This window comes from Equus asinus, chromosome 18 (assembly GCF_041296235.1).
Source record: "Equus asinus isolate D_3611 breed Donkey chromosome 18, EquAss-T2T_v2, whole genome shotgun sequence".
In the NCBI taxonomy this organism is placed as follows: domain Eukaryota; kingdom Metazoa; phylum Chordata; class Mammalia; order Perissodactyla; family Equidae; genus Equus; species Equus asinus.
Window position 1 is genome coordinate 33,072,158 of NC_091807.1, and position 25,994 is coordinate 33,098,151.

The following is a 25,994-nucleotide window of genomic DNA, read 5'->3' on the forward strand; positions in this document are numbered from 1 at the left end:
GGTAGCATCCCACAAAGCACAACCACAAACACCTACAACTAGAATATGCACCTATATTCTGGGGGGGCCTTTGGGGAGAAGAAAGAGAAGGAAAAAGAGAAGACTGGCACTAGATGTTAGCTCAGGTGCCAGTCTTTAGAAATAATAAAATAAGAACAACAACAACAAAATGATCCTCATTCCCTTAGATCCTTGTAATCGTACTTGACAATTAGGGTGAATTCTTGGGACAAGCTAAACTGATGCCCGTTGAGATGGAATTCTGCCTGTCTGATCCGTAGCACACCACTGTCTGAAGAGAAAATGTGGCTTGGTCTTGCTGGATCTGATTTTGGGTTTCTGTTGGAGGAATCCTATTTTGACAAATATCGGAGCATGCGACCTTTGCACAGTATGATGTACTTTAAAAGTATAGCTCTCTTTACAGCTCATGGTGCTTGTTCTTTTATAGGTTCAGATATTAAAGGAAATACTGTTGTGCCAGAATCTGAAATCTCAAATTCTTACGAAGACCCGTCCTTGTATTTTTTTGAAAAATACTCCAAGGATCTTTTGGTTGAGGTAAAGGAGCGTTTCTGGGCAGCAGACCCCACAGAGCATTCCTGACCACGGTTCTTAGTGGATTTCTGTACAGGACCTCAGAGTCGACCTTGGGCTTATTCCCCGGTACATGGTTGGGAGAATTCCAGCATGCTTGTTTCATGCTGTGAGACTGGTTCTCTTTCTGCCCCACAGTATTTAACCATTAGAACAACCAATGACGTCATACTTTACTATGTACAATATTCTAATATGTGGCTTTAAAAAAAAATAGGGTCTGGCTGAGATACTGCACCAGAAGTTCTCCGATGGGGACGCAGAGGACCGCCATCATGCCTACCTGAAGCCGTTCCGCATCCTCGTCAGTCTGCTTGACAAACCGGAAATAGGTAACGTTGGAAATGCCATTACACATCATATGCCAAATACGGATTCTCTGATTTGAGGCGATTAAAACATGGTGAGATACAGTCAGCGCATTATTTTGAATATAATTTAATCTTTGGAATTTCAGAATCTTGAAGTACTTTGGTCGATGTATTATGTGGTTTAGTTATCATATCCAGGCACCACTTAAAAGTCTTACATGATAACTTGAATGTTTTTGTTAGGAAAATACCTTTGAGCTTCTATTGGGCATGTCTGCGTATGTGCCTGCAGCATACACACAGGGCTGACTTTGTAAGAACGTTTCTTCAATCAAATGTCACACTTCAAACGAGCTTTGATTTTATTTTTAAGTAAATAGGAGACCCTCCTCCGTCTTTTTGCCTTGTGACCCCAGGCAAGCCACTTCTGCCATTTGGGCTGCAGTCTTTGCCTCTCTCAAGTGAAAGGGGCTGAACTAGACTCTGATCCCTGGAGGGTTCCCCTTACACACTGTGGTCCTATGAGCATCATTTGAGACCCGTGCTTTAAAAAAAAAGAATTTGCTCCAACATCCATCGACCGAACAATCTTCACATCTAATCACTTGAACACCATAATGGGGAAGAAAGTCCCATCTTCTCCGTGGAATTTCAACCTTGATGACATCATCTGAGTGCCCAGATGTGCCCACCGCCTGGTTGCTGTTGGCGGAGAGCAAGAGCCAAGGGCTTTAGTGAAGTTCTGTCTCCCTCTGGCCTCAGGATGGAGACCCTCCATCTGTTCATTCAGAGACAGGCGTGGAACATGTGGGGCATGGATGGTGCTAGGCTCTGGGGGTAGAAAGGAAAAAGAAGGGCTTCTGGTCAAGTTAGATGGAAGGGACACTGAGGTCCTGGTGCATTTTCACTGTTGTTAATAATAAGGGATGACATCTTTTGAGCAATTATTTTGTGCAAAGTGATTTGCATACATTTTTGGTTTTGATTTTTTTTTATTGAGTGCATAAAAATTTACACCATTTTGAGATTTCAGTTGTACATTATTTCTTGACACCACATAAGTGCTCCCCTTCACCCCCAGTGCCCACCCCCCCCCCCCACCTCCTTCCCCTGGTAACCACTGAACTGTTTTCTTTGTCCATGTGTTTGTTTATATTCCACATATGAGTGAAATCCTATGGTGTTTGTCTTTCTCAGTCTGCCGTATTTCACTTAGCATAGTACCCTCCAGGTCCATCCATGTTGTTGCAAATGGGATGAATTTGTGTTTTTTGTGGCTGAGTAGTATTCCATTGTATATATATACCACATCTTCTTTATCCAGTCATCAGTCGATGGGCACTTGGGTTGCTTCCACATCTTGGCTATTGTGAATAGAGCTGCAGTGAACATAGGGGTGCATAAGTCTCTTTGAATTGTTGATTTCAAGTTCTTTGGGTAGATCCCCAGTAGTGGGATAGCTGGGTCATATGGTAGTTCTGTTTTTAGTTTTTGGAGGAATCCCCATGCTGTTTTCCATAGTGGTTGCACCAGTTTGCATTCCCACCAGCAGTGTGTGAGGGTTCCCTTTTCTCCACACCCTCTCCAACATTTGTTATTTTTAGTTTTAGTGATTATAGCCATTTTAACAGGTATAAGGTGGTATTTTAGCGTAGTTTAGATTTGCATTTCCCTGATAATTATTGATGTTGAACATCTTTTCATGTGCTTATTGGCCATCTGTATACCTTCTTTGGAAAAATGTTCACATCGTCTGCCCATTTTTTGATCAGTCTGTTTGTTTTTTTGTTGTTCAGTTGTGTGAGTTCCTTATATATTATGGAGATTAACCCCTTGTCAGATACATGATTTGCAAATATTTTGTCCCAATTGGTGCGTTGTCTTTTTGTTTTGATCCTAGTTTCTCTTGCATTACAAAAGCTCTTTAGTCTGATGAAGTCCCACTTGTTTATTTTTTCTTTTGTTTCCCTCATCTGAGAAGACATGGTATTCGAAAAGACTCTTTTAAGTTCAATGTCAAAGTGTGTACTACGTATATTATCTTCCAGGAGTTTTATGGTTTCAGGACTTATCTTCAAGTCTTTGATCCATTTTTTTAGTTTATTTTTTTGCATAGTGTGAGATAATGATCTGCTTTCATTCTCTTGCAAGTGGCTGTCCAGATTTCCCAGCACCATTTATTGAAGAGACTCTTTTTTCCTCCATTGTATGTTCTTGGCACTTTTGTCGAAGATTAGCTGTCCATAGATGTATGGTTTTATTTCCGGGCTTTCAGTTCTGTTCCATTGATCTGTGTACCTGTTTTTGTACTAGTACCATGCTGTTTTGATCACTATGGCTTTGTAGTACATTTTGAAGTCAGAAATTGTGATGCCTCCAGCTTTGTTCTTTTTTCTCAAGATTGCTTTGCAATTCAGAGTCTTTGCTTGCCCCATGTGAATTTTAGGATTCTTTGTTCTAACTCCATGAAGAATGTCATTGGGATTCTGATTGGGATTGCGTTGAATCTGTAAATTGCTTTGGGCAGAATGGACATTTTAACTATGTTTATTCTTCCAATCCATGTGCGTGGAATCTCTTTCCATCTCTTTATGTCATCATCTTTTTCTTTCAATAATGTCTTATAGTTTTCATTGTGTGAGTCCTTCATCTCCTTGGTTAAATTTATTCCCAGATATTTTATTCTTTTTGTTGTGATTGTAAATGGAATTGTATTCTTGAGTTCTCTTTCTATAAGTTCATTATTAAAGTATAGAAATGCAACTGATTTTGTAAAAAAATTTGTGAAATCAACAAAAAAAGTTGCACATTCCTTTCTCTTGCCTAATTGCTCTGGCCAAAACCTCCAGTACTATGTTGAATAAGAGTGGTGGTAGTGGGCATCCTTGTCTTGTTCCTGTTCTCAGAGGGATGGCATTCAGTTTTTCCACAGTGAGTATGATGTTGGCTGTGGGTTTGTCATATATGACCTTTATTATGTTGAGGTAATTTCCTTCTACTCTCATTTTGTTAAGAGTTTTTATCACAAATGGCTGTTGGATCTTGTCAAATGCTTTCTCTGTTGTATCTTGTCCCATGATCACTGGTTTTTATTCCTCACTTTGTTGATGTGGTGTATCACATTGATTGATCTGCAGATGTTGAACCCTCCCTGTGTCCCTGGTATAAATCCCATTTGATCATGATGTATGATCTTTTTTTGATGTATTTCTGTATTCGGTTTGCAAAATTTTGTTGAGGAGTTTTGCATCTATGTTCATCAGCAATATTGGCCTGTAGTTTTCCTTTTTTGTGTTGTCCTTGTCAGGCTTTGGTATCAGAGTGATGTTTACCTTGTAGAATGTGTTAGGAAGAGTTCTATCTTCCTAGACTTTTTGGAATAGCTTGAGAAGGGTAGGTATTAAATCCTCTCTGAAAATTTGGTAGGATTCCCCAGGGAAGCCATCTGGTCATGGCTTTTATTCTTTGGGATGCTTTTGATTACTGTTTCAATCTCTTGTGATTGTTCTATTCAGATTCTCTATTTCTTCTTGATTCATCTTTGGGAGTTTGTAAGAGGCTAAGAACTTACCCATTTCCTCTAGATTGTCCATTTTGTTGGCATGTAGCTTTTCGTAGTATTCTCTTGTAATTCTTTGTATTTCTATGGTATCCGTTGTTATCTCTCCTCTTTCATTTCTAATTTTATTTATGTGAGCTGTCTCTCTTTTTTTCTTTGTAAATCTGGCTAGAGGTTTGTCAATTTTGTTTATCTTCTCACAGAACCAGCTCTTTGTTTCATTCATCCTTTCTACTGCCTTTTTTGTTTCAATGGCATTTATTTCTTCTCTGATTTTTATTATTTCTCTCCTTCTGCTGACTTTGGGCTTTGTTCTTCTTTTTCTAATTCAGCTAGGTGTGATTTGTGCATAGATCATTTAATGTGCGTTTCCCTACGGGCCATGCTTCCGACAACCCTGAGGAGGGTTTTCTTAGTATACCCATTTTGCAGATGGAGAGACTGCGGTTGAGCAAGAGTAAGTCATTTGCCCGAGGCCACCCTGGAGTTGAGATCGAAACTCGGTCTTTTTGACCCCAGACCCTGAGCTCTCTTCGTCAGGGCACTGCTGCTTCTCTGATTGCACTCAGACATACCGTACCAAGATGCTCACTCATTAACGCAGGTGAACTTCGACTTCGTGGCGTGGGCAGCTCTAGCTGCTCTCAGCCAAAGTCAGAGCATGAAGCCTTTGTCCCTCCAAGCTTGCCCTTCAGGTGCTGCCTAAGGTACCTGTGCGTCGTGCAGACCTCCCCTCTCTCCACTCCCTTCCACTCTGTCTCACTCAACCGGCGATGGCTCTAGAACATTTTCCTCTTAGTGTGGAAAAGTCTGAAAAGTCATGATTTCGTCTGAAAAAATGAAGTGAGTTGTATAAACGTATTGGGAGCCTGCTGTGTAACTTGGGGAACTATTCACAGAAGCAGGTGTAACCCAGCATTTGGAGACGGCTGTTTTATATCAAGGCCGTGCACTTGGTGAGCCAGGCAGAAGGTTACTGCTCGCTTGGGCTCAAGGTCAGAGTTTCTAGAACGACATGAGTGGCAGGCTTTTGCTCAATCTCAGAGTCGTTTCATTTGCTGTCTGGTAATTTAGTATTTAGTATCGTCTGAGGGACGATATACTTGAAGGGCAAGGGAGCGGATGATACCGAACTAGAAGGTGGAGGACAGGCATCCGGTCTTGTCTCTTCTTTGGCCACCAGGCTTCAGCCGCTGCCCCATTTTCTGCTCCATGAATTGTGGCAACAAACTTGCCATCATCTACAAAAAGCATTCGGTGTTCTTATGCTGTAGATAAGGTACACGTGGGGCTTATCGTGAAGAAAGTTCTCTCAGAATCTTTTGTTTTTGTGAAAAGGAAGCATAAAAGATAAGGTTAATCTGCTGATTGTGCTTTACACAGATGCGTTGGCAGAGCTCTCATTTTCTCTGAGTTGATGCTGTTTTCATCCCTCTGTATACATGGCCGAGAGTCGCTCCCTTCGCTGCCTGGTGGCTGCTGTTTGTGGAGCAGAAATGTCCAGCCGCCTTCCACCTGCCTGATTGGCAGTGATGCTTCTCTAATGTGCAGCTGGTCCACTTCTTCTCTGCCATCTTAACAAGCTCTTTGGGATCGGTGTTATTTCTTCTGTGGTGTTCTAGCTCGTGAGTAAGAGAGTTCAGAGTAGGCAAGTTGCCCTCCTCTGTCCGTATTTGTATTGAGGAATCTCTCTGGCCAAGCAGTTTGTGTACTTAAAACATGGAGCATTTGCCCTGCCTCCACCCCGCAGAATCTGGCTTGGGCAGGTAACTTAACCTCTGCCTCAGTCACCTTATGTGTAATCAAGACAGCAGTGCAGAGCCCGGGCATGTGGCTGTTGTCAGGATTAGTAAGCTAATAGATATAAAATGCCTAGAAGAGTACCCAGCACATGGTAAGCTCTACAGAAATACTGTTTATTTTTGTGGATGCTGTTTGTCCAGCTAAAGTTTGTTGCAACTAAACTTGTGTCTGTACATTTTAGACTATAAATCGTCTGTGTGTACAGAGTTACTCTCTTTGTGTTTTGTGTCTGTGTCATTTATTGATTTAAAAATGGATTACTGATCTTTCTCTGGCCATTTTCCTTCCAGGGCCTCCGGTGGTTGGGAATTTGTTTCTGGAAGTCATCCGTGCGTTTTATTCTTACTGCAGAGATGCTCTCGGCTCCGACCTTAAACTTAGCTACACGCAGAGTGGAAATTCACTGATAAGGTATGGGTTTGGCCTCCAGCTTCACGCTTCTTCCTCCATCCCTCCCGAAAGCCATGATTTTTTTTTTCTCTGTTGTTCACCATAAATTGTGAAGTGCTGGAGAAAGTGGAGATGCAGCAGATCAGACCACCCGTTAAGATAACTATGCTCCAAAGTCAATCATCATGAATTGTCTCTTCCCTATTAAATAAGGTGAAGAGTTTAAAAGGAGTGTGATCTAGTCTCTGCCCCAGCCTGGGATGTACAAACTGTATTTATTGATCAAGTAGGAAAGTTGTTGAACAAAGGCAGTTGGATCTAGTGTACCCACGTGATGAGTTACAGGGAGGGGGCAGGTGGGAGGGGTTAAGGTCAGGAAGTAGAGCCAGGAGATAGGAGTCTTCACGTGAGGTCACGTGCCCCAGGACCCTGAAGGCAGAGTGAGTGGCGTTCAGGATGCGGCAGACACGTCAACTTAAAGTGTGGAGTTATTGTGGGTTTGTTATTTCTGTTCTTATTAAGATAGTACAACCTCGTCCTTCTTACCTTCCTCTTACCTTTCCTTCTGCCTGAGTTGGCATCAGATATATTGAAAATTTAAGTCAATTCCAAGGTTTTTCTGGTTTACTAATTATAAGTGTACCGAGTTTGCTTTTTTCTCCCAGAATGAGAGTAGTTTATTGTTTTTCTAAGTACAAAAGCAATGCATGTTCATTGTAGAATATGCCAGTATTTGAAGGTACTAAAGAAGAAGATAGCACCCAGAATCCCACCACCTTTCAGAGAAAAGCATAAAACATTTTCGTTTCTTTCCAGACTTTCAGTGCATATATAAATACGTAGATGCCTGTCTTTTATTTTAAAGATGGAATTACACTATTTAGTTGCCTGTTTTTTTAAGATGCAAATTGTGAGTAGCTCTGCTTGGTTCTCCTGTGGAATATGGTGGTTGCCTTAGCTTCCTTGGGAGGGATTTATCACTTGTTTAATAAATCCTGGCTGATTTACCAATCCCATTGATTGACTTTTAGGTGGTTTCCACTTTTTCAGTATTTTTAAATAACCTTGCAATGGTATCCTTATGCATACATCTTTGTGTGCCTGTGCAAGGATTTCTGTAGGATAAATCCCTAAAATAAATTTCCTGAGTCATAGAAGATGCACCTTTAAATTTTAGCCAAATTTCCCTCCTGAATGGTACCATATTATTCCACCAATAGAATATCTATCTACAGTTGGACTAAAATTGGATTTCTATGTCACGTTCCTTTTCAGTAGCTCGTAAGCTTACTTCTAAGAGAATGTTTAGGATGGCATTATGCATACTCTTTCCTCTATAGGAACAGTAATATTTTTATCTTTGTCCAAGTTTGTCAGTCTCTCTAGAAATAAGCTGTAAATGGTAAAATGAATTACAATTTTTCAGACATAGTGTTCTCATAATACAGGGTCTTTCAGAGATATATTTATAAATGTCTACCTTCCTTTTCAGTACAATAAAAGAAAATAGAAATGCTTCTGAGATTGTTAAAACGGTGAATTTGCTGATCACTTCCCTAAGCACAGACTTTCTCTGGGATTACATGATGAGGTGTTTTGAGGATTGCTTTAGGTAAGTATCCAGTTCAGGATTATGGAATATTTAGGAAGGATTACAGGGTTTCATGGTTTCTTAGCTGCTTATTGTGTCATTTTATATGTAACCGGCTGACGTTGGGTGGTCTCTGCTGAGCAGATGACTGGAAGGAGTTCACTTAAAATTTTAATAGATTAAAAAGCATTGCCATTAAGAAGGTTCTCAGCATCTTTGCCACATAACTGTGAAGCTGCTTTATTAATTCTAGCTTAAGAAAATCCTCTGTGCATTTTCTGGTCACATCAGTCAAATCCGCTTTCTTCCAACAGTTCTTTTGGGGGCCTGATCTATTTAAAGAAGCTGAGTTTTGTGGCTCTGTGGCTGCATAGAGTGTTTTGAAATCATCAACCTTCTTAGATTCCTATTGAAATGAGTGTATAACTGGGCAGATAAAGCATCCATTAATGTTTTAAGCTCCCGTACCCAGCTTGACCGTCACGCTGATCTCGTGAACTGCACCACCTCACAGTTGTGGGCAGGGACACACCGGGGATAACCTGCTTTCCTGAGGAGCCCCCTTCCCAGTGTCATTTTCCCTGTAAAGGAGGAATAATATAATCTCTCAAACCTCGTTTTGCCCTGTGTGTCACGCTGTAAAACTTCATTCTTGTCCGTCTCCTTTGGAACGCTCTGTGCTGTCAACACCGTCATCGTGTACCTAGCAGCTGTAATAGAAGCTTTACTTATTAATGTTTGCCATGGGCCGTCCTCCTGCCTGAAAGCCTTACAGACATGCTCATTAACTCTTCAGGACACCCCCAAGAGAAGGAAGCACTTCTATCATATAAGAAATGGGAGGCCAGAGACACATAGTACCTTGTGTGGCACTGCACAGCAAATTGGCAGCAGCCAAGGTTAGGACCCAGGAATGCCTGACTTCCCAGCTGCTCCTGCCTGCTTTTCTGCCTCCTCTAGAGCCAGGCCCCAGCAGGTGTCAAACCTGTGATGAGTAAATTAATTGTAACTGGATCCACGGGCAACAGCAAGGCCATGTTAGACGGAGGCTAGGCTATATTTTGGTCAGCTTAGTTTCATTTCAGAGTTATGGGGTATGCTTTCTTTAAAAAAAATTAACCACAAAACATTTCAAATATGAGAAATAACAGGAAATAATGTCAGATACACATGTACCCATTGCTGAAATTATGGACAACACTTGGCCATTGTTTTTCACATCTCTTTTTTAAAGGAATAGAATGTTGCCACCCAGCTAGAGCTGACTCCCCACCTCCCCGGCACTTTTTCCATCCTTCATCCTAACATTATCACCGTCCTGAAGTTAGTGCCTGTCCTGCCCGTGATGTCTGTGCTTTTATATCAAGTGTGTCTCCAGAAATGGTAGTCTGTGTTCAGGTTTTACGTCAGTATCAAGTGGTATATAACTTTTTGCAGTGTGCTGTGTTAGGGGTTCAGCAGTCCTTTGGAGGTTTGTCTGTATTGGAACGTATACCTCTAGTTAATTTGTCCTAAGTGTAATAGTCCATTGTGTGAATAAACCAGTTGCAGTTCTTGCGTTGTTGTGAATAGTACTCTGGTGACCATCTTTTCATGTCTCTTTATATACACGTGCACAGGTTTCTTCAGAGTAGTCACCTAAAAGTTAGAATCACTGGGATGTTGTCTGTGGAGCTCTTCAAAGTCATTCTCTTGCTAAGATAAACTGCAGGATAACTAAGTGATAATTTATAATGAAAAATGTTAGCTCAGGTTGAGTGGTACCATGATAGCCAGATGAATCCAAAATTACTGGGCTTTGAGTATATATACTTTTTAACTTACCTGTTTAACTAGTTGCCTACTTATTTAAAAAGAAGTGTTGGGTTTCAGTATAAGATAAGCAGATGCTGATAGAGTTGACCAGTGGAGTTACACTCCTCTGTGGAGGCTGAAGAATTCTCAGCAAGTGGTGTGGCTGAGCTCATGGGGCGACGTGGGAAGGGCTGTCCCAGTTTGCTCCTATAGCTGGTTGGACACCTCTTCCGCCTGCGTCTTCTCTAGTCTGGCTTCTTCCCTTGGCACATGCCCTTGGTTTAGAGTTGGGGGCCTGGAATTGCTGCTGTTGACGGCACACATCTCCTGGATATGGAATCCCACATGGCCGTGGCACCACCCTCATCTGAAGTGATGACGTTCAAGTCAGTGTGAACCTATTTTGGAGACAAGCAGATTCAAGACACTTATTGACACTTGTCTGTGTTAGATAGTTTTAGGTACCAAAGCTTAATGGTCAGAGCTACAGAAGCTGTCTTTCATTATGTTCGAAATAGAATAAGTAATTTTATTGGAAATCATGAGAAATGCTTGAAATTAGTATCGGACAAAGAATTGATGTTTTTCTTTCTTTCCTGTGACTTACGTAGACCAGCGAAGAAGAGTTACACTGTCGGGAGAAGCATCAGCCCTCCGCCCACCGTCTCGGAGCTCTGCACCCTCCTCGTGTTCCTTCTCGACGTCATTCCCTTGGTGAGGTCCTGGGCCCTGCAGAGATGGCTCCACGCTGGCTGTTACTTATGTTCTTAGTGGTGTTGGCCTGTCTTAGAAATTTAAACTTGGTGCAAAGTAGTTTTATATCAGCACATAGCACTGTTTTAATGTTCGTTTCAGCGTGGAAGACGTAGCTGGATGTAATCTCTTACGTCTTTTATGTCTTATTTAAAAGGGGTTGTAACTTTTGAGCCAGTCGTAAGTTGTAAGCCACTGAGCTAAAGTTATGTAAACCAGATGCTGAACTGGGCGTCATCCCTGTACTCCGGTGTTTAGGAGCGATGTGTTTCCTACCTCACTACATATGTGTAAATGTATTTCCTAGTTAAAATTATGCAGTTGGCTAATTGTCTCCAAGGAAACTAATTTACCTTAATATGGCAATTATTTTCTATTAGAAAACGTAAAGCCACTTGAAAGGAAGATCGTCCATTTTTCTAGATCAAAAAGAATTATTATTTTGTTTTCTGATTTGGGAATTAACATGAAACTTACTCTAAAAAACTGAATTTTCTAAGATGCCATCTTAAGGTGCGTTTTCTTCTGATTGTAAACTGAAAACACATGAGTTCAACCCGTGTCTTATTTCACAGGAACTTTACTCAGAGGTGCAAACCCAGTACCTGCCACAGGTGCTTGGCTGCCTGGTGCGGCCTCTGGCTGAGGAAGTGGAGACTTTAAGCTTGCCGGAACTCACACATGCCTTGAAGACATGTTTCAAAGTGCTCAGCAAAGTCCAGATGCCGCCCTCCTACCTCGACACGGAGTCCACAAGTGGAAGCTCGGTGCGTGCTGGGAGGAGCTGAAATGGTTCTCAGGCTGGAAGAACCTTTGTGCCTTCCTGGGAGTAGAAAGTAACCAGGGTTGTTTAGGATAGGACTAAAGACTAGAAGATACAGATAACATTTAACCTATGCTTCTGAAATCCTCAAAGACTTCATTAAAGTTTTTGCCGTAGACGCTAACCCCGCTTCATTCCACTCACTCCTCTGCTCCTTCCCTGCCAGAACCCATAACCACAGCTCGTGGCTCGATGCAGCTCACTGTCCAGGCCTTTTTATGTCTTTTTATGTATTTGTATATATGCAGTTTTGGGCCTTTTTATAAATGTAAGTGAGATACTAGTTTACTTGGGCTGCTGTCACAAAGTACCATCCCTGGTGACTTAAATAACAAAAAGTTATTGCCTCACAGTTCTGGAGGCCAGAAGTCCAAGATCAAGGTGTCAGCAGGGTTGGTTCCTTCTGAGAGCTGTGAGGGAACAGTCTTTTCTAGGCATCTCCCAGCTTTGCCGTTCCTTGGTTTACAGACACATGACCCTAATCTCAGCCTTCATGTTTACATGGTATCCTCCCTGTGTGCATATCTGTGTGTCCAAATTTCCCCTTTTTATAAGGGCACCACTCATGTTGGATCAGGGCCCATCCTAATAACCTCATCTTAACCTGATCATCTGCAAGGAGCCTATTTCCAAATAAGGTCACATTCACAGGTACGGGAGGTTAGGACTTCATAGTCTTTTTTTAGATAACATATGCTGTTCTCTGATTTGCTTTGTTTTCATCTAAACAGTATTTTGGGACATCTTTCTATATTGGTATACACAGAGGTATCTTACTCTTTTCTAATGTCTGCATGATAGTCTGTGGAATGGCTTTACTCTTTCTTCACCAATCCCCCTATTGAGGTTATTTAGGTTATTTCTGGGTTTTCACTGTTACAAGCAGTGCTGCAGGCAGCATCCTTGCACGACTTGTTCATGGTTGCAAATGTTTCAGAAGGATCAATTCCTAGAAATGGGCTGCAATCAACAACAATAACAATTATAGTTTCACAAGCAGTTTAAGGCCCACAGTCTTTGAATTATTATTATTATTATTTATTTATTTACTTATTTTTTTGCTGGGAAAGATTCACCCTGAGCTAACATCTGTTGTCAATCTTCCTCTCTTTTTTTTCCCTCCCCAAAGCCCCAGTACATAGTTGTATGTTCTAGTGGTAAGTCCTTGTAGTTCGTCTTTACGAGACGCTGCCACAGCGTGGCTACTGACAGACAAGTAGTGTGGTTCCGCACCCGGGAACCAAACCCGGGCCACCAAGGCAGAGCATGCTGAATTTTCACTGCTAGGTCATCAGAGCTGGCTCTTGACTTGCTTTTTTTTACTTCGTTTAGAGATTTAAAAATTCTGCCCTTGAAATCCGTCCAGTGCAATGGCAGACAGGTGTGTGAACAGACTAAAAGCGAGGCCATCCTGAGGGAGCTGTGTGTATTAGTTAGTGCTGGGGGGCCGGTGAGCTGCCTGATGGACCTGGAGCCTCCATTTACAGACTAATTACAGATTGTTGCCTCAATTTCAAGTTAGTCGTTTTTTTTTTCTTAGTTGTTATAGCTATTAGGAAAAAATATCCTAAGAACGATTTAATATATAAAGTTGAAGCATGTGTAGTCTACAACTATAACCATGTTTCAAAAATTGCATAATACTCTCTCCTTTTCCTTAGCACCGGAGATTAAACACTGAAGAGTTTTAAATTTAATGTAATATTAGCTAATTAACAGCATAAGAAACGAGATTGATTCATTAAAGGTTGAAGTGTCATCCCTTTGGAAAAGCCAAAATATATGTGTGTGTGTGTGTGTGTACACATAAGTATGAGCGTATTTTACAGGTATTCACATATAAACTCTTTGTTCTAGCTTTCTCGTCTTATTTCTTCATGCCTTTATTCTACTCTCAGCCCAGCTTCCTCATTCATATTTTTAAATCTATCAGAAACTGTTTTTGTTGTGGTTTTTTTTTTTTTGAGGAAGATTAGCCCTGAGCTAACTGCTGCAAATCCTCCTCTTTTTGCTGAGGAAGACTGGCCCTGAGCTAACATCCATGCCCATCTTCCTCTACTTTATATGTGGGACGCCTACCACAGCATGGCATGCCAAGAGGTGCCATGTCCGCACCCGGGATCCAAACTGGTGAACCCCGGGCGGCCGAAGCGGAATGTGTGAACTTAACTGCTGCGCCACCAGGCCGTCCCCCAGAAACTGTTTTTAAATGGCCTTTTTGAACCCTGAAGGGTCTAAATAGATAACACAAAGTGGGCTCAAAGCCAGCCTACCAGAAGAGCATGGCCGTGTGCCGTTCTCCTCCTTGGTCCCCTCCCTGCCCCCGGTGTGCCTTCTTCATTTTATTATACACTTGTACACAGAGAATTATGATTTTTAAAAACAGGAAGCTCACATTCATAGTTAGCCTGATGCAGTTGGTATTTGAATCTCTTCATTTTACGGGATACACAATACAAACTTCCATTTTTTGCAGAGTCCAGTGAAAGGTGAAAACGGTCACGTAATTATGGACACAAAGATCGTGATTCCGGGTGATGAAGATGCTTCGTTTCCCCCCCTTAAATCTGAAGACAGCGGGATCGGGCTCAGTGCCTCATCGCCAGAGCTCTCTGAGCACTTGCGGGTCCCCAGGGTTTCTCCTGAAAAAGATGATGTTTGGAAGAAGGATGGGAGTATGCAGAGGGCATTTCTTTCCATCCAAGAGCTAATTGCCAACTTTGCCCACAAGAACATTTTTGGAGTGCAGTTAACAGCGTCCGGAGAAGAAAACAAGTCTGAAGAGCCCGCAGGCCAGAGGGACGAGGGCGGGGCGGCGAGCGAGTCCGGTGGGAAGAGCTTGTGGGAGGCCAAGCCCATCACTGTGCCCCAGTTTAAGCAGATGCTCTCAGACCTGTTCACGGTTCGAGGGTCCCCATTTAAGACAAGGAGCATGGAGTCGCCATCACCTTTGCGCAGTAGCCCTGGCCAAGTGAAAGAGGGAGAATGGGCTGTGGACCAGGTGGTCGTTGACCTGGGCAGCTCACGGGAGGGCTGCAGGGAGACCTTCGCTGCCGCCTGCCACCTGCTGCTGGACTGCGCCACCTTCCCCGTCTACCTGTCCCAGGAGGAGACGGAGCGGCTCTGCGAAACGCTCTTCCAGCCTCCGGGTGAGAGGGCGGCCCCGCTGAAGTCCATCCTAAGGAGTCACAGTGCTCAGGCAGCTCATGTGTAGAGATTCACTAAACTCATGTCAGCCAAGAAGGAGCTGTCTGCCACGTTTGTTTCCTTCTTTATCTTGTCATTAGTTGTGTGTGCTTTTGCCGTGTGTCTCACCAGATGGCAGATGGATGAGGCGGGGCCTGTACTTTTTAAACTCTGGGTTTTCAGCACAGCCCTTTAAAAGGTCTGGAACATAAGAGGTGCCTAATAATAGTCAGTAAATAGGCCATTTCATGAGACTGGTTGAAGATTTGTGTGTTAGTTTTCTCGGGCTGCCATAACAAAGTGCTACAAATTAAGTGGCTTAAACAACAGAAATTTGTTGTTTCATGGTTCTTGAAGCCAAAGGTCTGAGATCAGCGTGTTGGCAGGACCATGCTCCCCCTGAAGATGCGAGGGAAGGATGTGTTCCAGGCCTTTCTCCCAGTTTCTGGTAGTTCCTTGGAGTTATAACTCCAGTCTTTACATGGCATTTTTCCTATGTATATGTCTGTTCAAATTTCTTTTTTATAAGGACCCCAGTTGCATTGGATTGGGGCCCACTTTCTTCCACTGTGACCTCATTTTAATTAATCACATCTCCATCGACCCTATTTCCAGATAAGATCACATTCTGAGGTCGTGGGGTCAGGACTTCAGTGTAAGAATTGTGGGGAAGAACACAGTTCAATCCGTAACAGGCAGTGTCTTAGTCAACTCGGGCCACTGTAACAAAATACCATAGACCAGGTGGCTGGAAGAACAGACCTTTATTTTCTCACAGTTCTGGAAGCTGGAAGTTCAAGGTCAGGGTACTAGCATTTTCTGGTAAGAGCTCTCCCTTTGGCTACAGAGGGCGGGCTTCTCACTGTGTGTTCACATCCTAGGAGTGTGTGTAGGGGGATCTGCTTGGTGTCTCTTCTTCTATGGGCGCTAATCCCATCATGAAGGCTCCACCCCCATGAGGTCATCTAAACTTAATCACCTCCCAGAGGCGCCACCTCCAAATACCATCATGTTAGGGGTTGGGGCTTCAACATAGCGATTTTGGGCAGACACAGTTCCGTCCGTAGTAGGCAGTGAACATTTTAAAGAAAAGAAGGGATAGAGGGGAAGATGGAAAACAAGAAAGAGTGACTTAGTTGGTGGGAATGTAGGACAAAGATTTCCCCTCGTGTAGTCATTACCTTATATTGCTGGTGCAATTTGTCTCTTGGCTCATTAGCTGCCAATGACAGTATACTTGGAAGAACTGCTTTTAGAATTGATAGCCTCATGTAGTTTTGGCCTCTTTTAAAGCTAATGCCATGCACCCTGCCACCAAGAGAGCTTTGAAAAAACATTTTGAACTCTACGCCCAAAAATGTAAATTTAAAAAATAAAAGAAAAAGGAACATACATTTTGAATCATCTCAAATCTCTGAGATTGACATTTGCAGAATTCAAAGAGTCTGATAAATTTATGAAACCAGGCTCAGTGTCATTTGTCCTCTGGCCCTGAATGATGGCGGCATATTGCATTACCGCCAGAGGGTTATCACACTGCTATCCACGAGACTTCCCGAATCTAAGGGTGTCTTAGAATCTGCACATTGGAGAGCCCTTCTCATGTGATTTTGTGTGTTTCCATCCTCTCTGGTCGGCTTCCTTTTAGGAGCTGGCGATTCCAGTTTTCCATCTTGGCTGAAATCCCTTATGACCATTTGCTGCTGTGTGACTGACTGCTACCTCCAGAACGTGGCCGTCTCTACTCTTCTGGAAGTGATAAACCATTCCCAGTCCCTGGCACTTGTCATTGAAGACAAGATGAAACGCTATAAAAGCTCTGGACACAACCCATTTTTTGGCAAGCTGCAGATGGTGACAGTTCCTCCCATTGCTCCAGGAATATTGAAAGTTGTTGCAGAGAAAACAGACTTCTATCAGGTATTTCCCACCGGGAAGTGGGTGGGTGGGTGTTTTTGCTGAGGATGATTCATCCTGAGCTAACATTTGTGCCTGTCTTCCTCTATTTTGTATGTGGGTCGCCACCACAGCACAGCTTGATGAGTGGTGTGTAGGTCGACACCTGGGATCCGAACCCATGAACCCTGGGCCACGAAAGCAGAGTGCACAGACTTAACCACTATGCCACTGTGCCAGCCCCTTCCCAGACCATTTATTTGAAGTTATCCCTAAGGTTGTAGTCACTGTGATAAGTAATATGGCACCTCTGGTGACAACCAGAAAGGGTTGCTCGAGCCCTGTGGCTGCCTTGTCCATCTCTCTGTCCCAGGCTTCTGGCACAGTTTCTGGCCCTGCAGCGAGTACTCAGTAAAGATTTGTGTTCACTTCTAGGCTGACCAGACTTGTGCCCTAATTTGTAAGGTTAAAGGCTTGGGGCTCTGTAGCTTCCAGGGAAACTTAGCACTTGTCAGATTGAATAAATACTATTGCTGAAGGTAGTGAGCAGGTGTTGTCCATCTTTCTTGGGGAAAAAGTAGGAAAGTAGTTTAAAGTTATATATTACAGGGCTCATTTAATTTGCAAGAAGCTGAAAGCTGTTCCAGCTAGCTCATGAAGAAACATGCAGTTTATCATAAAGATAGAGCAAGCCTGTGGGAGTCAAATGTCAGGAGTGGAATGCGGGGTCTCCTGGCATCTCGCCCTAGAAGCTGTTGGATCCTGAGGCTGCTTGTCCTGCACCTCTGCCATCCAGGGGTCACCTAACTAGCTTGGTTGCCACTTGGCCTTCTGTCGGCCTTGTGACCCGTAAGCTTAGTTCTCATAGCTAGTGATGCTTGTATCTCCTTCTTATAATTCTGAACCAACTGGTCAAGGCTATTAAAGTCTGTCAGTGAGCCACCCTTGGGTCAGGTGCCTTCTTGTCCAGTCCCCCACAGCAGTGATGGGGACCAAGGGGTTAGGGGTCATGTGGTACAGATAGAGATATGCTGCCTCTCCTGGGGCCTGTCGATGGAACAAATTCCCCTGGAGGTGGTAGGGTCAGCAGACACCCTGGAAAGTCTGAGACACTAAGGAAGAGACATTTAGACATTTTAGATGTGAATGAGATACTGGAACTAAACTGTCCTTATAGGTTTTGGCAGCCTGTTGTCTGAAAGGCTTTCGCAGTAGGCTGGCTTTTTACCTATTTGCAAAGACATGAGCAGGTGCTGCCTGTGTTCACACGGTCTGCCCTCCGTCCCAGAGGGTGGCTCGTGTGCTTTGGAATCAGCTGAACAAGGAGACCCGGGAACATCATGTCACGTGTGTAGAGTTGTTCTATCGGCTACACTGCCTGGCCCCGACGGCCAACATCTGCGAGGACATCATCTGCCACGCCCTCCTGGACCCTGACAAGGTGAGTCGTCGCGGCCTGTAACCTCCATCCTGCACTGGTCCCAAATGCTGGGCTGCCGTCACTTTACGTGCCCAGGACAGACTTACATATATCCAGCTGATGCGCTTCTGGAGTTCAGTGGACATCCTGAGTAACGAGCAGAAGGGTTAGAGAACCCCGGGGCTGGAAGGCCTCTGGAAGCACGAGCTGTCTCCTTTAGAGTCCTCACAGTGTGGTATGTGTCTACATGAAGGCTCCCCAGGGAAATCTACCCACTCTCGTGTGGTGTTGGCAGGACCTGTAAGTACCGGTGCAAGGGCTTCTAGAACTACTGGTGAAGTAGGCAGTCGTGGAGGATGCATGATCCCCTTCAGCCCTGGCTCTCCTTTGCAGTCACACTGTGTCCTTGTTCTCTAAGCCATTTGGCCCGGCACTTCCCAGGAGCGTGAGAACCCCCTGCTCTCCTGTGTTTTCCTTTGACCGCAGGCCTGGGTGTGACCCTGGGCATGGGCTAACCCCGAGTCTTGAATATGCACTTTGCATCCGTGTTACAGTGAACAAGGAAAGAGGATGCAGGTCTTCCTCTCCTCCTGGCCGAGTCAGACACCCAATGACTGAAAGCGGTGTTCTGTTAGGAAACCAGGCTCCTCACTCCCTCCTGTTTCCTAATCAAGGGAACAAGACTGGAAGCTCTGTTTAGATTCTCCGTCATCTGGCACCTGACGAGAGAGATCCAGGGCAGTCGAGTGACATCTCACAACCGCTCCTTTGACCGGTGAGGCCATCTTTGTTATAACTTACCCTTAACCCAAAGGAAACTGCAGAGGCCCCTGGTCAGCGTGTTGGGCTGGACAGGGGGAGGGAAATTGAAAGCATGACCCCATTTTCTTGATGCACAGCAAATGTTTCCCATAATCTCCTAAGTGAATTTAGGCCAGACACGTATGAATACATGGCAGGAATTTTGTTAATTTGCTGGTGGAGGGAGGAAGCCCAGCATGCCCTGGAATCACCTGAGGAGCTTTTAGAACATGCCCCATGAGGGGACTTGGTAGGGAAATGGAGATGGTCTGGATCTTGAGTGGGGCAGTAGCCACACTGGCTCTATATACTTGTAATGTTATCAACCGTGTGCCTAAGATGTGAATTTCATTGTAGATACATTATATTCCATGTTGTTTTTTAAAAAGAATTCCTTACCTTGTTTCTGAAACTTGAGGTGTGGGGCCAGACACGCAGCCTTAGATGCAGCTGGTTCTGATGCTGAGACCCACTCCCGCAGTACCATTTAACCGATTTAGGGTGAGGCCTGGGCATCAAGATTTTAAAAGCTCCCCCAGTGATTCTAGTGTGAAACCAAGGTTGAACTCCTGTTGTCCTTGTCTGCTTGGGTCTACAAGCCCAGCCTGGGTGAAGCTCCCTAAGGGTGTCCTGGCACTCAGGGGTGCTGAATGCTGACTTGGTGGTGCTCTTCTCACCCGCAGGTCCCTGTTCGTCGTGCTGGACAGCCTGACCTGCACAGATGGCGCCATTGGCGCTGCAGCCCAGGGCTGGCTGGTGCGGGCGCTCTCCCTCGGCGACGTGGCGCGCATCCTGGAACCTGTGCTTCTGCTCCTGCTCCAGCCCAAAACCCAGAGGACCTCCATCCACTGCCTCAAGCAGGAGAACTCACCAGGTGAGCACACCCGAGGCTCCCCCATTCTGGGCGGGAGGAAGGGGCAACGTGGACCCCACTGCCCATTGTGATAATCAAGGCACTTAGACCCACTGCGTGATTTTACTAGATTCAAACAGTGTGAAGGTACTTTGTAAATTTGTGGAGACTTTTAAAATTTAAAGATCAGATGAACCAGCACTTAGAAACACTAGGTAGTGGGATTGTTTTTATCACTGAAAAGTTCGATTTTTTTTTTTTATAAAAAAGGAAAATGATAGTGACCCATGTTTCCATAAAAGTAGCTGATTCTTGATTCTTTTGCTAGAGAAGTCAATTCAGGGGCATCTAAGGCAGGAGGAGAGAATAACAGAGCATCTATCCACATGTCTCCAAAGCAGAGCCTTCCCTTAGAAAAGGAGGGTTGCAATTTGATGTCTGGCATGCAGTTAAGTTTGAGTGGCCAGGCTGGCACTTCTCTCCAGAAGAGACCAAGCAGAGAGTTGCGGTTGCCTCCAGGCATGAGTGACCCAGAATGTCGAAATTTGCCTGTAATCTGGTCAGTTGTACTTTATCTATGAAAACAGCTTTTATTTGTGAACTTTCAACAAGGGAACTAATTTCTTTTCTACCTGCTCTCTAAGGTTCCTTCCAGCTGTAAAATTCTGTTAACGTATAATCGGAAATGCCTAAGAAATAAACCTTTGGGTTCCAAAAACTTCCAGAGGCATCTTTAATGCAAATTTAAAAGAACATAGGTAGGAAGAAGAAAGAAAAAAAGAAAGACTGAGATAAACCTGATGAGTTCATTAAACTAGGATCAGTGTCTACGAACTAACGTCACTTCCCACAATAGCTGTGTTTTATGACTTCCTGCAATTTTCTAAGTGATGGTGTTACAAGCTTTGAGTTCATTCATTTAGCACACTGGATGTAAATATTCTGTTTGTCTCAGTCTTCTCTTGGAGAGAAAACAGCCTAACGCCTAAATGAGCAGATTTCTGAGATGGCTTCCTCTGTTTACAGGGTTCCTTGCCTAAAACTCTAACTTCTGGTTTTCCTTTAGTAGGGAGAGCTGGCTGCCTTCTCAAAGAGGGGATATTTTATTATTCTACATTAAAGGAGAGTAAAATTCAAGGAAGTAAAAACTGAGCACCTTCTTAGAAATTTGGCTGTCATTTATGGTGGCTAAATTTCTTAGTATTCTTCTGTCTGTTTTAAGAAGAAAGTTTTAACTCCAGGGCTCATTAGGTTTTAATGGCTCGTGGCACTCCCTGCTGCTTCCTCTCATTGATGTTTTCCGCTAGCTCCCTCGTAAGAGAAAAAGGCCTTTCTCTGCCTTGTTCTTTCCCCGGAAGCACCTGAAAGTGTGCTGCTTACCCACCGTCCTACCTCTGTAATCTTGTAGAAGTCTGTTTTTAAAATATTAATATGCACATCAGGCAGCTCATCTATTTCTAATATCTTAATTCTTCCTTTTTTCCTAATCTTGCTTAACGTTCATGGAATAGATTTGTTGAAAGGTGCACATTAAAAATGTTCAGCAGTACCAAAGACTTCTGGCTTTCACTCCCTATTAAAGAGAACTGAATATTTTTAAATGTCGTGGATTTTATGATTACAGAAGTACCAACATGCTTATTTTTAAAACTGCAGTAATAAGGAAGTAAAGACACAAGTGAAAGTCCCTTGTAATGCCAGCTGGTAGAGCTGGTTACTGTTAATGGTGTGGCAGATATTCGTCCAGACTTTTTCATAGCTGCATGTTATGGCTACGCCCCCTTACATAGGCTCATTCTATACATACCATTCTGCAGCTTGATTTTTTTTCTTTTACTTACTTAATGTCTCCTGCCATTACTCTGTATCTGTACATGTAGATGTATCTTTTAAAAATCCAAATAATTTCCATTTCATGCATGGTCGTGATTGTTTCAATCAGTTTCTTACTGTGGTTGTTTTGTTTGTGTCCCAGCTTGTCTTTACACATCACGTTTCAATGGATACCCTTTATAGCCTTGAAAACCTTCTGCTGACATTTCTGTAGGATATGTTTCTTGAAAGGAAACTCCTGTGACAAAATAGTATGCATTTTTTAACTCACCCCCACCCCAACGTTGTGATATTTATATTTTCTATGACAATGTAACTAAATCCAATTCCTTGAGCATTTTAAAAGACCTGTTCACTGTGCTTGCCCACTTTCTGTCTGTAATGTAATCTAGACTCTGGTGTCATAGTTTCATGGGGGAATTTTATTAATATTGATCTTTCTGCCTGGCTTTAAGACAAAGACCACTTTAGAACTAACTTGTCCTAACTAGCCTTTCTGTTCTGAAGTCATCCGTCATTTTGTAATTTTCAGAAGACTTGCATCGTTGGTTTAACAGAAAGAAAACCTCTTTCAAAGGGGCAAATGGAGTGCCTGAGCTCCAGGAAGGCGGCTCTGAGGAGAGCCCACCTCTGAGCCAGTTCACCACCGTGGACCGCGAGGCCATTTGGGCCGAGGTGGAGAAGGAACCGGAGAAGTGTCCACCGGGAAGCGAGCTGAGCGAAGATGACCTTCCTTACTACGTGGACCTTCCCGACAAGATGGCCTGTGGCGCTCCAGACAGCAGTGAGCACACCGAGTCTGCAGACACGAGCTCTGCCCACACGGACAGCGAGAACACGTCCTCATTTTCCTCCCCTTCCCATGACCCGCAGGAGCAGAGCAATGAAGAGAACTGCTGTGCACCCATCCCCATGGGAGGCAGAGTTTACCCCAAGCGCTCGGCCTTCCTGGCAGCCTTCCAGGCAGAAAGCTTCAAGTCCAGTGCCAAATTAAACCTGACACGTGTGGACTCAGACAGAACCCAGGCTTCAGAGTCATTCTCCAGTGACGACGAAGCTGACCTGGAGCTCCAGGCCCTCACCACGTCCAGGCTGCTGAAGCAGCAGCGGGAAAAGCAGGAGAAGATCGAGGCCTTGTTTAAGCACATTCTGCTCTACCTGCAGCCCTACGACTCCCGGCGAGTCCTTTATGCCTTCTCAGTGTTAGAGGCCGTGCTCAAAACCAACCCCAAGGAATTTATCGAGGCTGTGTCTAGGACCAGCATGGACACCAGCTCCACCGCACACCTCAACCTCATCTCCAACCTTCTTGCTCGCCACCAGGAGGCCCTCGTTGGCCAGAGTTTCTACGGAAAACTCCAGACCCAGTCTCCCAACGTGTGCCCCCACTCTCTGCTCATCGAGCTGCTCACCTACCTGTGCCTGAGTTTCCTGCGCAGCTATTACCCGTGTTACTTGAAGGTCTCCCACCGGGACATCCTGGGCAACCGGGATGTGCAGGTCAAAAGTGTGGAGGTTTTGATTAGAATGATGATGCAGCTGGTCTCGGTGGCCAAGTCTGCCGAAGGGAAGAACGTGGAGTTCATCCACAGCTTACTGCAGAGGTGCAGAGTTCAGGAGTTTGTCCTGCTTTCGCTATCAGCATCCATGTACACGAGCCAGAAGCGCTATGGACTGGCCACCGCGGAGCGGGGCCGGGCCCTACGGGAGGACAGCCTCCTGGAGGAGAGTCTCATCAACTTGGGCCAGGATCAGATCTGGAGTGAGCACCCGCTGCAGATCGAGCTGTTGAAGCTACTTCAGGTGCTGATTGTCTTGGAACACCACCTGGGCCAGGTCCAAGAGGAAGCGGAAAATCAGCCAGACCTGTCCCGGGAGTGGCAGAGGGCCCTTAACTTCCAGCAGGCCATCAGCGCCATGCAGTACGTGCAGCCCCACCCCCTCACCTCCCAGGGGCTGCTGGTGTCCGCTGTGGTGAGAGGCCTGCAGCCAGCCTACGGCTACGGCATGCACCCAGCCTGGGTGAGCTTGGTCACGCATTCCCTGCCGTACTTTGGGAAGTCCCTGGGCTGGACAGTGACGCCCTTCATCGTCCAGATTTGCAAAAACTTGGACGAGCTGGTCAAGCAGTATGAAAGTGAATCTGTGAAGCTCTCTACTAGGTATGCTGACCCTTTGATGCATTATTATGGCTTTAATGATGGCTTTTATTGCTTTAATGACAGCTTTTATAATGAAGAGCTGACTGGCTGTAGAAGTTCCTTGGAGGATAATGTCAGCCTAATCAGAAGCCTCTTTATTGTCAAGAGACGTAACAAGGAACTGAACATTCAGATCCTTTATTTTTAATTCCATACCGCTCTCCAGGCTAGCTCAGAATTGCAGAACAAGTCAGTCACTCTCCATTATTTCTGCAAAACAAAAATAAAAACGTTAATCACCTTCACAGAAATTCTAAAACATCTGAAAATGTTTTTCCAAAGCAACTATGTAAATGTAAAATATCACAAAAGATGCCTATCAGTATTGCAACAATATTTCATTATGAGAGCCCTAGTATTATCAGCATATTTCATTATGAGAGCCCCAATATTATAACCATATTTCATTATGAGAGCCCCTGTTTTTTAAGATAGTGATATCTCTCTGGTTTGTATGCTTATGTGTCAGATTAAAAATTTTATGTCCTCATTCTTAAAAATTCTCAAAACTGGTTTCTCATTTCTTCACCAAAGCATAACCTCCAAGAGGGAAAACATTTCTCCGGATTATCCACTCACTCTTTTGGAGGGTCTGACAACCATTAGTCATTTTTGTCTTTTGGAACAACCCAACCAAAACAAAAAGGTAAATTTTTTTTTCCTGAGTTTGAGGTGTTTTTCATATATTGTTTTGTCTTCATTGGGTTATGTCTGTTTCAAATAAGAAATACACATATGTAAGTAATGCAAATATATATGCAAATTTATGCATGCAAATATATATATGTAAGTAATGCAATTGTGGTTTGTTTTTTTTCTTGTTTTTTAAATTTTTTTTTTTAAGATTTTATTTTTCTCCCCAAAGCCCCCTGGTACATAGTTGTATATTCTTTGTTGTGGGTCCTTCTAGTTGTGGCATGTGGGATGCTGCCTCAGCGTGGTTTGATGAGCAGTGCCATGTCCGCACCCAGGATTCGAACCAGCGAAACGCTGGGCCGCCTGCAGTGGAGTGCACGAACTTAACCACTTGGCCACGGGGCCAGCCCCTGATAAATGTTTCTTTTTTTTTTTTTTCTGCTTTATCTCCCCAAACCCCCACTGTACATAGTTGTATATCTTAGTTGCAGGTCCTTCTAGTTGTGGGATGTGGGACGCCGCCTCAGCGTGACCTGACGAGCGGTGCCATGTCCACACCCAGGACCCGGACCCTGGGCCGCCGCAGCGGAGCGCTAGAACTTAACCACTCGGCCACGGAGCCAGCCCCAGCCCTGTGGTTTTGTTCTTCTGGCACTCCCTCTGGGCCCCTATTGCCCTTGCCCATTCATCAGTAACTAAATAGGATAAAAAGTAATCTCCCCCCCCCGTGTATTTTTACTTGACCTCATGGTGTTCATGAGTCTGTATTGGAAGACATTTAGCTGTTAATTACCCTACCCTATCTGGAATTTAAATTGTAGAATGCAGCTAATGCTGTGGCTGAGTGACTGAAAGAGTTGGTCACGTGGAGCCTCAGACTCACAGATATCCTCTTTTGAAAGAAAACCATGGGTTTTAAATGCACAGGGAAGCGTTTTGCTTCCAGACCACCACAGGTGGGTCTTGCTCAGAAGAGTGCTACAGCCCAGACTTCGTCCCCCCAGCACCGCTGTCCTCACCAGAAGGGGACGGTGCCACAGCTGCCGCAGAGTCTCACATTCATTTTCATCTTTAGACCCCTGCCGTACGTGATCCTGCTAATTTGAAAAATGCCAAGAATGCCATCCTGGAAGAGCTGCCCCGGATTGTTAACACCATGGCCCTTCTCTGGAATGTTCTCAGAAAGGAGGAGACTCAGAAGAGACCCATTGATCTCCTTGGAGCCATGAAGGGATCCTCTTCCGTTTACTTTAAAACCACCAAAGTGAGAGAACTTCCTCTGTGGTTGCATTGTTTCCTTTGTCTTGTATTGTCCCATGAAAAAGAAATACGTGCAGGAGTATATAGGTAAATAATTAAACAGTGTGCTCGATGCAGCCCAAGTTAGAAGCAAGTCAGAAGGAGAAATCTCCAGTTTATTAGAATAAGTTTTCTGTTGCTATAAAGAAAGCCTTTGTGGGTGGTTTTCAGCCTATTATTTTTCCCCCTTTGTCCCCTCCCTCCCTTTTTTTAGCTAAAAATAAAGTCGCTGGGCGTTCCCGGCAGGG

The 25,994-nt window shown here is 44.2% G+C and overlaps 1 protein-coding gene across 8 annotated transcripts in view; it reads left to right on the plus strand.

The window, feature by feature from the left end:
• Positions 1–25,994, plus strand: part of DOP1B (DOP1 leucine zipper like protein B) — a 98,144-nt gene that overhangs the window by 40,745 nt on the left and 31,405 nt on the right. For all 8 annotated transcript variants that reach the window (XR_011495402.1, XR_001398171.3, XR_011495404.1 and 5 more), the window contains exons 8-21: positions 452–561; positions 815–929; positions 6,561–6,681; positions 8,153–8,272; positions 10,657–10,759; positions 11,374–11,565; positions 14,098–14,770; positions 16,456–16,727; positions 17,992–18,144; positions 18,798–18,898; positions 19,608–19,798; positions 22,143–23,772; positions 24,346–24,457; positions 25,523–25,711. Coding sequence is in view for 4 of the 8 variants with exons in the window: in XM_044750652.2 (XP_044606587.2) it covers positions 452–561; positions 815–929; positions 6,561–6,681; positions 8,153–8,272; positions 10,657–10,759; positions 11,374–11,565; positions 14,098–14,770; positions 16,456–16,727; positions 17,992–18,144; positions 18,798–18,898; positions 19,608–19,798; positions 22,143–23,772; positions 24,346–24,457; positions 25,523–25,711 (4,082 nt within the window). In the remaining 4 variants the exon portion in view is untranslated. The remainder of the gene's footprint in view (positions 1–451; positions 562–814; positions 930–6,560; positions 6,682–8,152; positions 8,273–10,656; positions 10,760–11,373; positions 11,566–14,097; positions 14,771–16,455; positions 16,728–17,991; positions 18,145–18,797; positions 18,899–19,607; positions 19,799–22,142; positions 23,773–24,345; positions 24,458–25,522; positions 25,712–25,994) is intronic.